This window comes from Erinaceus europaeus, chromosome 23 (assembly GCF_950295315.1).
Source record: "Erinaceus europaeus chromosome 23, mEriEur2.1, whole genome shotgun sequence".
Taxonomy (NCBI): Eukaryota; Metazoa; Chordata; class Mammalia; order Eulipotyphla; family Erinaceidae; genus Erinaceus; species Erinaceus europaeus.
Genome location: NC_080184.1, coordinates 3,184,861 through 3,199,678, shown reverse-complemented (window position 1 = coordinate 3,199,678; position 14,818 = coordinate 3,184,861). Strand labels below are relative to the sequence as shown.

The 14,818-nt window shown below is 48.8% G+C and overlaps 1 protein-coding gene across 1 annotated transcript in view; it reads left to right on the top strand.

The window, feature by feature from the left end:
* Positions 1–14,818, top strand: part of LOC103126351 (zinc finger protein 420-like) — a 38,884-nt gene that overhangs the window by 13,833 nt on the left and 10,233 nt on the right. Inside the window, exons 5-6 of the mRNA XM_060181611.1 lie at positions 2,485–2,577; positions 3,918–5,548. Of these exons, the coding sequence (XP_060037594.1) occupies positions 2,485–2,577; positions 3,918–5,548 (1,724 nt within the window). The remainder of the gene's footprint in view (positions 1–2,484; positions 2,578–3,917; positions 5,549–14,818) is intronic.

The following is a 14,818-nucleotide window of genomic DNA, read 5'->3' as shown; positions in this document are numbered from 1 at the left end:
TTGATGTCGTCTATGTTGGATAGGACAGAGAGAAATGGAGAGAGGAGAAGAAGACAGAGAGGGGGAGAGAAAGACAGACACCTGTAGACCTGCTTCACCGCCTGTGAAGCGACTCCCCTGCAGGTGGGGAGCCGGGGGCTCGAACCGGCATCCTTACACTGGTCCTTGCGCTTTGCGCCACATACGCTTAACCCGCTGCGCTACCGCCTGACTCTCTTTCTCTGTCTCTTATCTAATAATAAATAAATAGAATTAAGGAGAGAGAGGGAGAGGTAAAGGGAGGTAGAGAGAGAGAGACTAGAACCCTGGTCATCTGTGGCTTTTGGTGGTGCTGGGGCTTGAACCTGGGACCTTGGAACTTCATGCAGGAAAGGCTTTTGCAGAAACATCATGCTGTCTCCCCTCCTCCATTTGCTTTCCTTCCTTCCTTCCTTCCTTCCTTCCTTCCTTTCTTTCTTTCTTTCTTTCTTTCTTTCTTTCTTTCTTTCTTTCTTTCCCCCAGAGCATGGCTCATTTCTGGTTGATGGTGGTGTGGAGGATTGAACCTGGGGACTTTGGCGCCTCAGGCAGGAGATCATTTATTTTTAATTCTTTTTCTTTTTTAAGTGATTGAATAATGGTTGACAAAACCTTAGCATAAGAGGGGTACAATCCCCGGAAAGCTATCGGGGGAGGGGATGGGATACGGAGTTCTGGTGGTGAGAATTGTGTGGAATGGTATACCTCTCTTATCCTATGGTTTTGTCAATGTTTCCTTTATTATAAATAAATTAAAATTGAAAAAAGAGGGTACAATTCCACACAGTTCCCACCACCAGAGTCCCCTGTCCCTTCTCCATTAGAAGCTTTCCTATTCTTTTTTTTTTAATTTTTTAAAATACTTATTTATTCATTCCCTTTTGTTTTACCCTTATTGTTTTTTATTGTTGTAGTTATTATTGTTGTTGTTATTGATGTCGTTGATGGATAGGTCAGAGAGAAATGGAGAGAGGTGGAGGAGACAGAGAGGGGGAGAGAAAGACAGACACCTGCAGACCTGCTTCACCACTTGTGAAGCGACTCCCCTGCAGGTGGGGCGCCAGGGGCTCGAACTGGGATCCTTACACCGGTCCTTGTGTTTTATACCATGTGAGCTTAACCCACTGTGCTACCGCCCGACTCCCCCCCCCCATTTATTTCTTAATGAGAGAGAGAGAGAGAAAGCCTGAAGGACCCTCTGTGACTCGGTATCAGGTCTCCAACGTGACTGCTCAGGCTTCAAATTCCATCACTCCTCTTGCCCATGCATTTATTTATTATTGGGTAGAGACAGAAATTGAGAGGGAAAGGGGAGACAGAGAGAGAGAGAGAGAGAGACAGAGAGACACACCTGCAGCCCTGCTTCACCACTCATGAAGCCTTCCTCTGCAGGTGGAGACTAGGGTCTTGAACCCGGGTCCTTGCACACTGTCGTGCGTGCACTTAACCAGGTGTACTACCGCCTGAGCACACCCCCATGAATTTATTTTTGACTTGAGTTTTATTGATGTATTTTATTTATTTAAAAAATTTTTTAAATATTTTATTTTATTTATTTATTCCCTTTTGTTGCCCTAGTTGTTTTATTGTTGTAGTTATTATTGTTGTTGTCGTCGTTGTTGGATAGGACAGAGAGAAACGGAGAGAGGAGGGGAAGACAGAGAGGGGGAGAGAAAGACAGACACCTGCAGACCTGCTTCACCGCCTGGGAAGCGACTCCCCTGCAGGTGGGGAGCCGGGGTTCGAACCGGGATCCTTATGCCGGCCCTTGTGCTTTGCGCCACCTGCGCTTAACCCGCTGCGCTACAGCCCGACTCCCTATTGATGTATTTTACCCAGAGCCTTACGCAGCTCTGGCTGATGGTGGTGCTGAGGATTGAACCTGGGACCTCAGAGCCTCAGGCAGAAGAGTCTTTTGTGTAGTCACTTTGCTATCTCCCTGGCCACTGTCCAACTCTTTTTTTTTTTTTTTTGCCTCCAGGGTTATCACTGGGGCTCGGTGCCTGCATTAGAAGTCCATTGCTTCCAAGGATTCAGAGGACCTAGTGGGGGTTGTATTGTTATATGGGAAACTGGGGAATTTTATGCATGTACAAACTATTGTACTTACTGTTGAATGTAAAACATTAATTCCCCAATTAAAAAAAAAAAAAAAAGAAGTCCATTGCTCCTGGTGACCAATTTTTCCATTTTATTGGAGAGAACAGAGAGAAATCGAGAGAGGATAGGGAGCCAGAGAGGCTGAGAGACAGAGAGACACCTGCAGACCTGCCTCACCGTCTGTGAAGTGACTCCCTTGCAGGTGGGGAGGCGGGGGGTTCGAACCAGGATCCTTGCTCTCAGTTCTACGTGCGTTTTACCAGCTGACCCCCTCACTGCTCAGCTCTTAACGGTATGCTTCTTGTCATTGTCAGAGACCACAGAACGTTGATTGGCAAACAGCCTCTCGCTATCTCTTCCCGACAGGGTGTTGTTGGTCAAAGCCAGAGGTGATCATCAGGCTGGAGCAAGGAGTGGAGCCTTGGACAGTGGAAGGCGTCACCAACCAGCGCTTCTCAGGTCCACGGAAGCTCTTGGGGAGGAGAGTTGGGGGTGTACATTGCCGGTACCCTGGACTTTTTTTTTTTTCTTTTTTTGTTCCACCCATAAAGTTCCCCATGTCTGGACCTTACCAGACATGGGCTGTGCCGAGCAGATGCCCTTGTTTGTTCCATAGTTCACTCTTACTTTGAAATCTACCCTTGTCTTTTAATTAATTAATTAACTTTTAATTGATGTAACAATGATTGACAAGATTATAAGATAAGAGGGGTTCAGCTCCACACAGTTCCCACCACCAGCATTCTGTATCCCCTCCCCTCCATTGGAAGCTTCCCTATTCGTTATCCTTTTATCCTTCTGGGAGTATGGACCAAATTCTTTCTTTCTTTTTTTCTTTTAATATTTATTTATTTATTTTCCCTTTTGTTGCCCTTGTTTTATTGTTGTAGTTATTATTGTTGTTGTTTTTGATGTCGTCATTGTTGGATAGGACAGAGAGAAATGGAGAAAGCAGAAGAAGACAGAGAGGGGGAGAGAAAGACAGACACCTGCAGACCTGCTTCACCGCCTGTGAAGCGACTCCCCTGCAGGTGGGGAGCCGGGGGCTCGAACCAGGATCCGTACACCGGGTCCTTGTGCTTTGTGCCACGTGCGCTTAACCCGCTGTGTCACCGCCCGACTCCCATCTACCCTCATTTTAATAGCTTTATATATTGTTGGGTTTTCCCCAATGCTCAGTCTCTTCCTGTGTCCTCTGAGAGCATCTTCCGAGAGAAAGATAGATACCGAAGACCTGCTTCACTGCCTGTGAAAAAATACTTCAACACTTGTGAAGCTACCCCACTGCAGGTGGGGAGCTCAGGGCTTGAACCTGGATCCTTTTGCCAGTCCCTGCGCTTAGCACTCTTGTGCACTTAACCTGGTGCGCTACCACCAACTCTCCCTAATTTTCTTTTCTTTTCTTTTCTTTTCTTTTTTTCCCTCCAGGGTTACTGCCAGGGCTTGGCACCTGCACCACAAATCCACTATTCCTGGAGGCCATTTTTTCCCTTTTTTTACCCTGGTTGTTTTACCATTGTTGTGGATATTACTATTGTTGTTATTGATGTCGTCGTTGTTGGATAGGACAGAGAGAAATGGAGAGAGGAGGGGAAGACAGACAAGGGGAGAGAAAGACAGACACCTGCAGACCTGCTTCACCACCTGGGAAGCGACTCCCCTGCAGGTGGGGAGCCGGGGGCTCGAACCGGGATCCATAGGCCGGTGCTTGCGCTTTGCGCCACAGGTGCTTAACCCGCTGCGCTACCGCCCGACCCCCCCCACCCCCACCACCTAATTTTTTCTTTACTTCATTTCAGATGTCCTGACTGTGGATGACCTGGTTGATACCAATCTGTGGCAAGCTCTAATCGCTACAAACAAGAAACCACCAAGTCAGGAGAGAGCTCGTCTCGGGAAAACATGGAATCTGAGCCCAGTCTATATCCCCAACCCAATGACACAAAATGGAAACCCTCTGAGAATGACACCCGAAGGGTGTAGTCTATGGAGGAACTGGTTCCCGCTCGTGGCGCCTGATGTAATGTTTGTTACAGAGGAGGCCAAGGGTCCTGACAGAACCGTCCCATCCCTCCGTTACCCTGAGTATCCGAGTCTTCAAATCCTGCCCATTTGGCAGCAGCCTTTTGGATTCAGTGGGCAGAGGAAAGCTCTTGAGAGCGAGGTGTATTTTTTCACACATAAGAGAGCTCGGATGGGAGAGCCCGCCTACAGATATCATGGCTACGAGGAAGCCTATGACCAGTCGGCTCTCACAGTCCAAGAGAGATCCCGTACGGGAGAGATTTGCTCGAGGTGGAGCCAGTGCGGGGAAGACTTTGAGAAGACAGCCCAGTGGGACCGTTACGGAGAATCTGTAGATGAGTTCCCAAAATACAATCCGAACGGGACTAGTGTGAGCAAGAAACTACACTTCCCTCCGCTCGGAGGCAAGACGTTTGATGGCAGTGCCTACAGCGAAACTTTCCACAATTCACTCAGCCTTGCTACCCCTCAGAAGACACACCCAACTGAAAACCTTCCCAAGTGTAAGGCAGCCCGGAAGAAGTCACCCCTCGGCCGACACCAGCAAACCCACACAGGCCTGACAACGTACGAGTGTAAAGAATGTAGGAAAACGTTCCCCTATAGGTCAGATCTCAGTCGACATCAGAGAACACACACAGGAGAGAAACCCTACGTGTGCAAAGTGTGTCGGAAAACGTTCTCGAAGAAGTCCTACTTCACCGAGCACCAGAGAACCCATACTGGCGAGAGGCCCTACGAGTGTACGGAATGCAGGAAATCCTTCTACCACAAGGAGAACCTCAACAGGCACTTCCGGGGTCACACGGGAGAGAAGCCCTTCGAGTGCACGGACTGCAGGAAGAGCTTCTCCCGTAAGGCCAGCCTCATCGTCCACCACAGAACTCACACGGGCGAGAGGCCCTACGAGTGTCGAGAGTGCGGGAAAACCTTCTCTCAGAAGTCCAACCTCATCGTGCACCAGCGGACGCACAGCGGCAACAAGCCCTACAGATGCGAAGAGTGTGGGAAAACCTTCTTCACCAAGTCGGGCTTCACGGTCCACCAGATCTCCCACAGGGGCGAGAAGCACTACGAATGCAAAGTGTGCGCCAAGACCTTCTATCAGAAGTCCCACCTCAACGTGCACTTGAGGACCCACACCGGAGAGAGGCCCTACGAGTGCCAGGAGTGTAAGAAAACCTTCTGCACCAAGGCCAGCCTCATCGTGCACCACAGGACGCACACGGGAGAGAAGCCCTTCGAGTGTCAAGAATGCGGGAAGCTATTCTCCCAGAAGTCCAGCCTCATCGTCCATCAGAGAACTCACACTGGAGAGAAACTCTTCGAGTGTCAAGAATGTAGGAAGTGTTTCTCCCAGAAGTCTAGCCTCATTGTTCATCGGAAAATTCACACAGGAGAGAAAATCCCTGGAAGGGGTAGATAGCATAATGCTTTTGCGAAGAGACTCTCATGCCCGAGTCTCAGAAGTCCCAAGTTCAGTCCCCTGCGCCACCATAAGCCAGAGTTACGCAGTACTCCGGTAGGGGAAGGAAAAAAAAAAAAAAGAACATTCAAAACCTTTCTGCAACAAGTCATAACATCTAACCGACTGTCAGAGACTCACACTATAGGAAACAGACACTAGTCCCCAACTTGTTAGAGAGACAAGTGGCGTTCAGCCACCCGAGATTGAGGAAACAGACACTACAAATTGGAATCATGGGAGAAAAAAGTTATACGGTCAGGTGGTGGCGCACATGATTGAGAGCACATGTTAGTGTTCAAGGACCCCGATGCGAGGCTCCGGTTCCCACCTTCAGGGGAAAAGCTTTGCAAGTGGTAAAGCAGATCTACAGGTATCTCTCTCCCATTCTAGCACCCTCTTTATCTCTTGATTTCTGACTCTCTCTCTCTCTAATCAATAAATGACAATAATTAAAAAAAAAAAGATATAGACAAAGTTATATACAAAGCCAAGCTTCAGTATAAATCTGTTTGCTCACATAGGTTAGAAAACTATGCATGTAAAGACAGGTGGGGTGGGTAACCCTCCCTGGGTGGGGTTTGTATTCTTGTGCCTTTCCGTATGTGTGGTCCGACTACAACGCCTGTCTTCACACAGGAGGTGGGATAAAACTGGAGGATCCCTGATGTTTTTATTTTTCTCCCCTTTTCTCCTTTCCTCTCTTGTTCTGTAAATATATCTGGGGGGGGGAACCTAAATAAAATATAACAAAGCTTTACCAGGGGTCACGACTCTTTCTGCCTCTGTGAACTGACACAAGAGAGTAGCTATGTTTCATGCCAGAGACTCCACAGAGTCCCAAGTTCAGTCACCCACACCACCATAAGCCAGTGCTCTGGTTAAAAAACAGAGAGTAGGGAGTCGGGCAGTAGCGCAGCAGGTTAAGCGCAGGTGGCGCAAAGCGCAAGGACCGTGAAGCGACTCCCCTGCAGGTGGGGAGCCGGGGGCTCAAACCGGGATCCTTATGCCGGTCCCTGCGCTTTGCGCCACCTGCGCTGAGCCTGCTGCGCCACCGCCCGACTCTTCCGCTTTCTTTTTAAAAATATCTTTATCACTGGGTAGAGACATAGAGAAATTTAGAGGGGAGAGAGAGTCAGAGAGCGAAAGAAACAGAGACACCGGGAGTCGGGCGGGAGTCTTTCTCTCCCCCTCTGTCTTCCCCTCATCTCTCCATTTCTCTCTGTCCTTTCTAACAACGACGATATCAGTAACAGCAACAACAATAATAATAACTACAACAATAAAAAGAAAGGCCACGAAAGGGAAAATAAAATATTTTTAAAAATCATTAAAAAAAGGAAATAGAGACACTGGCAGACCTGCTTCAGGACTTTGAAGCTTTACCCCTGCAAGTAAGGACCAGGGGCTTGAACCCGGATCCTTGAGCACTGTAATTTGTGTGCTTAACCAAATGTGCCACTGCCTGGCCCCTGGTTCTTTTTCTATCTTGTTTTTGCCACTGGTAGGTAACCAGTTGGGGAAATAGGGCACTTGGATAGTTTGTTGCTTTGCCGTGTGCACGGCCCTGGTTTGAGCCTGGCTTCCACCGGCTTGGAGGGAGCTTCCTGCTGTGGGATCTTTAATCTCTTCCTCTACCACTCTGTCTCCATAAAAAAGGTAGAGGCTGAGTGGTGGCGCTTTTGGTGGAGTGTCCATGTTACAAAATGTGCTAGGAACGGGGTTCAAGCCCGGTATCCCCAGCTGCAGGGGGAAAGCTTCAGGAGTGTTGAAGCAGGGCTGCAGGTGTCTCTCTGTCTCTCTCCCTCTCTCTTTCCACCTTTCTCTCAATTTCTGGCTGTCTCTGTCACAATAAATAATGGTCATAAAGCATTCTAAATTAAGAAATGAAATAAAACATAAACAAATAGATACCTTATTTTGTTTTACTCGATCCCAGCTCTGCTCTGGCTGATGGTGCTAGGAATTTAACCTGGGACCTCAGAGCTTCAGGCAGGATGTCTTTGCATAAACAGTATGCTGTTTCCGTGATCATAATAAATAATTGCTGTTTTAAAAAAAATCCTGGGAGTCGGGTGGTAGCGCAGCAAGTTAAGTGAACGTGGTACAAAGTGTAAGGAACTGGCGAAAGGATCCGGGTTCGAGCCCCCAGCCCCCCACCTGCAGGGGAGTCATTTCACAGGTGGTGAAGCAGGTCTGCAGGTGTCTGTCTTTCTCTCCCCCTTTCTGTCTTCCCCTCCTCTCTCCATTTCTCTCTGTCCTATCCAAGAACGATATCAATAATAATGACAACAATAAAACAACAAGGACAACAAAGGGAATAAATATAAATAATAATAAAGAATAAGAATACCAGATTGAGCCCCCAGCTCGTTGCCTGTGAGGAGAGGCCACTGCTTGGAAAACTTGGCCATTATCTCCACGAGAGTCTGAGAAGGTCGACCCCGAGCCTCCTCCTTCTAGGAGGTGCAGTAGACGGGTCCCCACTCGACACCATGGCTGGTGATGGAATTTTCCAGGCCGGGACTTTCTTACACATGCTTCCTCACTGCCTTTGAACAAAGGCCATAAGTGACAGTGAACTAAAACCCGCAAACATCCTGGTTTTCCTTAACTGCTCCCTTCCCCCCCTTTCCCTGAGGTACTCGCTATTTACCTTTAGACCAGACCTTATATGGTAACTTCCCAGCGATGTTTCAAATCAAAGACTTATTTATTATGTATTTATTTTACTAGAGCAGTGCTCAGCTCAAGCTCGTGCTGGGAATGCTGTCTCCCCCACTTTTTTTTTTTCTTTCAAAAATTTCAAATAATTTGTTATTACCTTTATTTTGTTTGATAGAAACAGCCAGGGAGTCTGGCGGTAGCACAGCAGGTTAAGCGCACCCGGCGCAAAGCGCAAGGACCGGCATAAGGATCCCAGTTCAAGCCCCCGGCTCCCCACCTGCAGGAGAGTCACTTCACAGGGGGTGAAGCAGGTCTGCAGGTGTCTGTCTTTCTCTCCCTCTCTCTGTCTTCCCCTCCTCTCTTCATTTCTCTCTGTCCTATTCAACAACAACGACATCAAGAACTACAACAATAAAACAACAAGGGCAACAAAAGGGAATAAATAAATTAAAAAAAAGAAATTTAAAAAAAAAAGAAACAGCCAGAAATCAAGAGAGAACGAGGTGATAGAGAAGGAGAGAGGCAGACAGACACCTGCAACACTACTTCACCACTTTCAAAGCTTTTCCCCTGCAGGTGGGGACCAGGGACTTGAACCCAGGGTCCTTGCGCTCTGCAATGCGTGGCTCAACCAGGTGTGCAACTACCTGCTAACCCCCCCTTTTTTTTTTTTTACTATAAAGAGGTTTAGTGAAAGAGCTTACAGCACAGAAGCTTTCTTCAGTGCCAGTGGGAACCTGCTTGGACCTGGTTACACATGTAGCAAAGCGGCAAAATATACACGTGAGCTATTTCACCAGCTCCAGATTATTATTATCATCATCATCATCACTATTATTACTAACCCAGAATCCTGTGACTATGATCTGGAATCTAAAGGAGAGAAGTTATTATTTTTGTAAGACAGCCAGTGCTCGAACCAAGAAAGCTTCCGTGCATTTGCTATGGCTGAAAGAGGAGCCTGGAACCCAACCATTAGTCTCCTAACTTCCTGGCACCAAAGGCTTTTTTAGAAGCTGAAAAGCCCGCAGACCTTTTTGAATGAACATCTGTCTAGTCAGTTCCCACGCCCCGCCCCGCCCAGCGGGCTCCTAACCCCGCCCCCGAGGCCTTCAGCCAATCACGGGCCTTCTCGGTGTGACATCACGTAGAGGTCCTCTAGGCCCCACCCATAACCACGCCCACTCCTGCCCTCCTGGTCCTGCCCCGCCTACATCACCTAAGAGTCTGTCCGGGCCCGACCCGAAACCACGCCCACACGGCGGCCTGGCCACGTCCCCGATCCACTACGGCGCTCCTGATATGTTCGCTGCCCCTCGCGCAGGGAGGAACTCCAGCTTGATTGACAGCCCGCTTCGCGGAGGCCCGCCTCCTGCGGAACAGGGCGGAAGCGGAAGTGCGTCACTGGCGCCGCGCCACCTGGTATGTGTGCTCTGATGCGCCGGGAGGCGGTCAGGCAGGTATGGAAGGTGCTGCGGGAGCGCCCCGGGGGCAGGGCGGGCCCTGGGGGCGGGGAGGTCGGGAGGGGACCTGGGCTGAGCTCCTTCTGCTTGTTCGCTTGGCCCAGGTGGAGGCCTCGCAGCCCCGGAGGCGCTGGCACCGAGGCGGGCGCAGGGGGAGCCCCCCAATCCGGCCGGGGCTGCGGAGCTCGGAAGGGCCGGGCTGCGGGGCCCTCAGGGGCGGGGGGACCCCTCTTCCGGTGGGGCCGGGAGCTTGGGGTGGGGGGGCCCTGCCGAAGGAGGGGGCCCGGAGGTCAGAGATCGGCTCCGCGCCCGGCAGCGTCTCTCCCGCGGCTGCCGCGCCGGAGAAACGACGAGCATTCCTGTTATTATTATTATTGTTATTATTATTATTATTATTGGGGCAGGCGAGCCAGCATGATGATGGCTCGGCAATATAACTCCTGCCTGAGGCTCCGAAGTCCCAGCTTCAATCCCCAGCACCACCATCAGCCAGAGCTGAGCAGGGCTCTGCGGGAAATTATTAACAATAATTATCATTAGATTATTATTAGTAGTAGTGGGACAGGGGAGACAGCATGATGGTTTTGCAGAAAAGACTCTCCTGCCTGAAGCTCCTAGATCCCAGGTTCAATCCCCAACACCACCATCAGCCAGAGCTGAGCAGGGCTCGGGGAAATTATTAATGATCATTATTATTATTATTAGATGATGATGATGATTGGGATAGGGGAGGCAGCATGATTGGTTCTGCAAAAAAAAGATCCTCCGGCCTGAGGTTCTGAGGTCCCAGGTTCCATCCCCAGCACCACCGTCAGCCAGAGCTGAGCAGGCCTCCCGTCCAAAGTAAAATGTCAAAGCAAGTGTTGCCACCCAGTAGAAAATGCTTTATGATGGCGCCTTTTTAGAGCAGATGAGAGTTTGGGAGTCAGGCAGCAGCGGGTTAACAGCATGTGGCACAAAGCGCAAGGACCGGCGTGAAGATCCGGGTTCGAGCCCCCGGCTCCCCACCTGCAGGGGAGTCGCTTCCCAGGCGGTGAAGCAGGTCTGCAGGTGTCTGTCTTTCTCTCCCCCTCTCTGTCTTCCCCTCCTCTCTCCATTTCTCTCTGTGCTATCCAACAATGACAACATCAACAATGGTAATAATAATAACTACAACGAGGCTACAACAAGGGTAACAAAAGGGGGAAAAATGGCCTCCAAGAGCGGTGGATTCATGGTGCAGGCACCGAGCCCAGCAATAACCCTGGAGGCAAAAAAAAAAAAAAAAGAATTTATCATGGGGCCAGGTGGTGGTGAACCTGGTTAAGCGTTCACATTAAGTGCACAAGGACCTGGGTTTTAATCCCTGGGTCCCTACCTGCGGGGGGTGGGGAGGTGGGAGCTTCCTGAGTGGTGAAGCAGGGCTGCAGGCTCTCTATTTCTCTTTTCCTGTCTCCTGCCTCCCCCTTCCCTCTCAATTTCTCTCTGTATCCCGCATAAATATAAAGGAAAATTAAAAAAAAAAAAAATAAAGAATCTCCAGTCCACTGAGAAGTTCATTGTGGTTGTCTGGAAGGAGTTTATAAAAATAATTGTAGGGAGTTGTTCGGTAGCGCAGCGGGTTAAGAGCACATGGCGCAAAGCACAAGGACCGGCGTAAGGATCCCGGTTCGAGCCCCCAGCTCCCCACCTGCAGGGGAGTCGCTTCCCAGGCGGTGAAGCAGGTCTGCAGGTGTCTGTCTTTCTCTCCCCTTGTCTTCCCCTCCTCTCTCCATTTCTCTCTGTCCTATCCAACAACGACAACATCAATAACTACAACAATAAAGCAAGGACAACAAAAGGGAGCAAATACATATTAAAAAGTTAAAATAATTGCAAAGATTTGTACCAGGAAATTAATCTTTTGTATAATGATTATGTTATTTCTCTCACTTTTTTTTTTTTTTAAGCTATTGAACCTTACACCTTGGGAGTCTCACATATCTAAGTCTGTTCTTTCTTTTTAAGAGTTTATTTATGAGAAATATGGGGGAGAGTGAGAAAGAACCAGACATCACTCTGGTTCATGTGCTTCTGGTCATTGAACTGGGGACCTCATGGTTGAGAATCCAGTGGTTAATCCACTGTGCCACCTCTCAGACCACACTCTTAAGTCTTTTCCGTAACAATTATGCTTTTTTTCTTTTTTCTTTTTTTTTTAACCAAAGCACTGCTCAGCTCTGGCTTATGGCGGTGGGGGGACTGAACCTGGCACTTGAGAGCCTCAGGCATGAAAGTCAGTTTGCATAACCATTATGCTATACTCCCACCCAACTTATTTTTTTTTATTTTTTTTTATACACCAGAGCACTCCTCAGCTCTGGCTTATGGAGGTATGGGAGATTGACCCTGGGACTTTGGAGCATCAAGATTGAGAATCTCTTTGCAGAATCATGATGCTATCTACCCCTCTCCCCACTCCCACTTTTCACATGCTGTTGATAAGTCTAGTTTAGAAAGTAATATGTCTAAACTGCCTAGACCAAATGAATTTAGTTGGAGTTTATAGTAAATATATGAGGTCTATATTGGTGTGGGTTGTTTTCATTGATTTTTGATTACCAGAGTCCTGCTCAGCTGTGGCTTTAATTTTTTTTTTTTTATTCACGACTAAATTATTAACAAGACTGTAAGACCACAGGGGGACAACTCCACACAGTTCCCACCACCAGAACTCCATATCCCATCCCCTCCCCTGATAGATTTCCTATTCTTTATCCCTCTGGGAGTGTGGACCCAAGGTCACTGTGGGATGCAGAAGGTGGAAGGTCTGGCTTCTGTAATTGCTTCCCCGCTGAACATGGGTGTTGACAGGGGGATCCACACTCCCAGCCTGTGTCTTTCTTTCCCTAGTGGGGCAGGGCTCTGGGGAAGCAGAGCTCCAGGACACATTGGAGGGGTTCGTCTGCCCAGGGAAGTCAGGTTGGCATCCTGGTAGCCTCTGCAGCTGGTGATATCTAGGTTTGAACCTGGGAACTCAGAACCTCCAGAGGCATGATGCTGATACACCGCTGTGTCCTAGCCCTTATTGAGGCTCTAGAATTTTTTTTTCAAAGATTTTATTTATGAGAAAGATAGTGTCGGGTTGCGCGTTGTGGGAGAGAGAAGAGAACAGGAACTCGTGGAGGAGCGGACGCCCCAGAGTTGGGTGTGAGCACAGCGGTTTAGGCCACGTGGAGCTAGCAAAATGGCCGCCTCCTTCTAAACATGCCAGCCCTTCTCTGGGTCGGGATGCAGAAGAGAAGGAGAGGGGGAAAGAGAGAGAGAGAGAGCGCAAACAGGAACGACTTTTATAGGAGAATTCCAGAAGTGGCAAGTCAGGACAGGATTGGCTAGGAAAGGGGGTGGAGAGAGGCAAAAGGCATCCTGGGAAGGTGGAAACGTCCTTAGCAACTGTTGTAATGGTTTTAACTGAATCAGCAACACCCTGAGGGGATAACGTGGTGGGGACTCTGTTAATAATACTTGCATGGAAATCTAGTGGTTTGTGGGCGCTGCCAATGTTCAACCACAGCTGCACAATTTCCCAACAAGACAGGAGGAGAGAGAAACCAGACATCACTCGGGTACATGTGCTGCCGGGGATCAAACTCATGGACCTCAGGCTTGAGAGTCCAAAGCTTTACCACTGCGCCACCCCCCCACCACTGTTTTTTTTAATTTTTTTTTTTTTATTCCTTTGTTTATTTCTCTCACGCCAGGGCTGCACTGCTCCAGGTTTCCCCATTTCAGACAGAAAGGAGGAGAGACTGCCGAACCAAAGCTTCTGCCATCCAAGCTTCCATGTGCTACACCAGGAGCGCATTTGTGACTCAGAAAGTTGGCAAAACACATGCCAGCCTGGGTAAGCCCTCTCGCTGACTCTCACAGCGTTCTTGTTGGAGTTTTTTTTTTTTTTTTTAATTATCTATTTAGTTATTGGATAGAGACAGCCAGAAATTGAGAGGGTAGGGAGATAGGGAGAGAGGGGAGTTGGGCAGTAGTGCAGTGGGTTAAGCGCACGTGGCGTGAAGTGGCATAAGGGTCCCGGTTGGAGCCCCCGGCTCCCCACCTGCAGGGGAGTCGCTTTCCAGGCGGTGAAGCAGGTCTGCAGGTGTCTGTCTTTCTCTCCCCCTCTCTGTCTTCCCCTCCTCTCTCCATGTCTCTCTGTCCTGTCCAACAACGACGACATCAATAACAACAACACTGAGAAAACAATATGGGCAACAAAGGGGATTAGATAAAGAAATATTAAAAAGAAAGAAAGAAGAGCATTAGCAGGAAAGAAAGAACCAGCATAATCAACCAGAGTTGAGCAGGACTCTACTTTCTCTTTTTCTCTCTGTGTCTGTGTGTCTGTCTCTGTGTGTGTGTGTCTCTCTGTGTGTCTCTCTGACACGTGCTGATTGGGATTGAACTCTAGACTCCTGGACCATTATTATTACTATTACTATTATTATTATTATGAGCCCAGTACCTTCCCTACTGCGCACCCGCTTCCCTACTGCGCACCCTACTGAAGCACCCGGTTCTTCTCAAAGGGAAAAATCGTAAGGGAATAGTCTTGTCACCTAGCCCCTCCCCCCTTGTCTTCCCCAGCTCCTGTGTGCAGAGCTCAGGACAGGAGAATCCAGGACCTAGAAGCTTGGCTCCTCTTGGGTCTCTCTGTCTGCTCCACTGGCCTCCTGTCCAGCTCCCTGTTGAGACTCTCCAGTCCACTTCTGCACACAGAGACAATGAGTAATACATCTCTGGTGAGTTACTCTGAGTCGTATCTCTCTTTCTCTTGTTGTTGTTGTTATTATTACCACCAGAGCACCATTGAGCGCTGGCTGATGGTGTCACCATGGATTGAACCCCGGGGGATATAGCATAATGGCTTCGTAAACAGACTCTCCTGCCTGAGGCTCCCAGGTTCAATCCCCAGCACCACCATAAACCAGAACTGAACAGGGCTTTGGCAAAAAAAAAAAAAAAGAGAGAGAGAATAATAATAATAGAAGGGAGAGAGGGAGAAGAAGATGCTGGACCAGGTGGTGGCACACTTGTTGAACGCATATAGTACTAAGCACAAGGACTGCTC